Below are 2,777 nucleotides of genomic sequence, written 5' to 3'. Positions count from 1 at the left end.
TATTTCACCCATTTATTTATTTATTTAATTTTGGCTGAAATGGCTCTCCATATTAAAGAACTAATGAAGGCGACACAAATAAATGAATGTCAACAGATTTACTAGAAATGTCATAATGTCTTTAATTGATGATGATTATCAGGGTTGAGTGACATCATGGAGACCAGAATCAGACCAATAATTCATCTAAATCAGTCAGTGATGCTGATTGTAAGGTAGCAGGGAGAGAAAAGTCCTTCCTCTGTGTCCATCTGGTCTGGGTTGTGTTGTCATGACCTGGTCTATCAGCACATCAGGATGGCTGTAAGCAGGGCCAGCAGGACCACGATGGGCACCAGCAGCAGAGATCCATACAGAATCCACGGCTCCTGGATCTGCTCCACCCCTACCCAGAAACAAAGAACTGGTTAAAGATGGCGAAGGTCAAACATCCTGTCATCCTGTCAAAGCTCATGAAAGTGGATAAACCTTCAATTCACTCTGGTTTCTCCACAGCAACGGTCATTAGAAAGAAAAGAAGAATCAAATTTTCCAAAAACTCACTTTCCATAACGGATGAAGACCATTGGCTCTCTCCTCCTCCTCCAGGTGCTGAGTTTAAAGAGATAAATCACATTTTATTAAATGCATGATTGCTTCTGATGTATAAATAAATCAGAGTGAAAAGAATCATGCAAAACCTGCAGCTAGCATAGAAATGCTAACAGATTCGCGCCGACCATTCAGGCTGCAAAAGCTTAGATGATTTAAACTAGAACAGAATAGAGTAGAGTAGAATGACGTCCCTCTGAGGGGTCGTTCAGGCGGTCAGTGCGGCGGGTTCAGTGCGAACGCCACACTGATTCCTCCTGATCAGGTGATCACCTGTGGGTTTGGTGTAGAAGGTGCTGCTGGTCACCAGATCTCCCCTCAGGAGCAGCAGACATTCGTATTTCTGTCCTCCTGTCAGGGAGACGGTCTGGGACAGAGTGACGGCGCCGCTGACGGCGGGTCCGTGGTCAGAGTCAACGCCCTGGAGGAGGGATCCATCTTTGAGGACTGACAGAGCGAAGCCGAGGTCCTCGGACACGTTTATCTCACAGCGGAGCAGGAAGTGATTGTGGCTGCTGGGGTTAAAGGTCATGGTGTCTGAAATGAGACACAGCTGCATTGAAATCCTTTCATCTTTCTCTGTTTCCTGTTCAAACAGCTGGATCTTCCTGTCATCTACCGGTTCATACGCGGCCAGATGCTTCTTTACGTTCTGCTAGGAGAAACATTTTTTACATTTTCATCAAAGATCCGCTTCAAGAATGATAAAAGAAAACAAGCATTTAACTTGATAATCTGTAGCATAGGCTTTGGTCTGATCACTGTCGCTACTAGCATGCTTAGTGTGAGGGATTGCCTTCCAGTCAATGACTCGATGCAATCAGCTGGTTTTCCTTAGACAGAAAACTTTGAATCAATTTGATGGGAGAGCAGCTTCGCCGCTCCAGGACCTGAAATGTTTTTAAACGGAACACCCTCTTTGGTTGCCTAGGGGTGTGTTTGGATCATTGTCGTGCTGGAAGACCCAGCCACCTTCCATCTTCAATGATCTCATTGATGGAAGGAGGTTTGGGAGTAAAATTTTACCATATGTTTCCTCATTCTTTCTTCCTTCATCATCCTCTCCACTTTACAGAAAACCAGCCCCACAGCATGATGCTTCCACCCCCATGCTTCACAAAAGTTTGGTGTTCAGAGGACAGATTATTCTCCACAAAATGTTATAATTATTTAACATCCTTCAATATGATTTCCTGGATTTTTGCTCTATTTTTTTTTCATTGCAGAAATGAACTGATGATGAAAATTATAGACCTGTCTCATTTATACAGGAGAACTTGACCAACCAGATGCTGACTAAATATGTTTTTGTCCTGCTGCCTCCGTGTTAGATGGACCTAAAGTTGGATGTGCAGTTTTTGGAAAGTAATAAAGTATATTTACTTGATTATTGTATTCAGGGGGAGATTCACTATTAGGTAAATAAATGTTAATAGAATAGACATCCATTATCTGTTCTAGGTTTTGTCCCTCTTTTCTCGTCCCTTTCTATTATCAGCGTTCTGATGGCATTTTAGCCAAAGGATTTTTATCAAAAACATAATTAATGAGCAGAAATAAGGAATAGTTGGATTAACCAGACATGGAAACAGAGCTTTATGGGGCCCCCAGGAAGTTGGGGCCCTAGGCAGCTGCCTAGTATTGCCTGATGCTAAATCGGCCCCTGATTACAGTCTCCATCACTTCTTCACGGCTAACAGGGAAATTGAGGGCCCCCTGCCTGTCTTTGCCTAGGGCCCCACGTTTCCTAAATCCGCCCCTGACTGTACTTAAGTACTTCTTTTCAGTATCATTACTTTACTTGAGTCCATTTTTGGGGCGGGGCTTATAATTTTCCATCCACTCCGTCTCCAGGAACCTGTTAGTTCCTTTTAGCTCAGCTTTGCTTTTTAATCGTCTGCTGCAGTTTTTCCTCCATCATGGCGGATAGCAGCCCTCAGGACTGAATCTGGACTCATTTACAGGTTTAATAACGTTCCACAATGTGAGATATTATTAGTAGTTTATCATCTTATTGCCATCTGGCCAAGTTGTTCAGCAGGATGAGTCTCAGATTGATAGTTTCTCATAGATTCAACTTTAAACTGCTTTTCTATTGTGAAAGTAGGAAGAGAATCATGATATTACTGTTTTCTGTTTGGTTGGTTTTTAAATAAGAAGCACTAATAATAATATCTCACATCGTG

General features: G+C 42.6%; 1 protein-coding gene across 1 annotated transcript in view; it reads right to left on the bottom strand.

The window, feature by feature from the left end:
* Positions 1-115: 115 nt before the first annotated feature.
* The window catches only part of LOC107094404, an 8,874-nt gene continuing 6,212 nt past the window's right edge, over positions 116-2,777 (bottom strand). Inside the window, exons 3-5 of the mRNA XM_015389977.1 lie at positions 865-1,128; positions 544-591; positions 116-385 (exon numbers count right to left, since the gene is read on the bottom strand). Of these exons, the coding sequence (XP_015245463.1) occupies positions 285-385; positions 544-591; positions 865-1,128 (413 nt within the window). The 3' untranslated portion in view covers positions 116-284. The remainder of the gene's footprint in view (positions 386-543; positions 592-864; positions 1,129-2,777) is intronic.

This window comes from Cyprinodon variegatus, unplaced genomic scaffold (assembly GCF_000732505.1).
Source record: "Cyprinodon variegatus isolate N-32 unplaced genomic scaffold, C_variegatus-1.0 Scaffold481, whole genome shotgun sequence".
In the NCBI taxonomy this organism is placed as follows: domain Eukaryota; kingdom Metazoa; phylum Chordata; class Actinopteri; order Cyprinodontiformes; family Cyprinodontidae; genus Cyprinodon; species Cyprinodon variegatus.
Note: the sequence above shows the minus strand (reverse complement) of the source record. Positions and strands in the feature narration are given on the sequence as shown.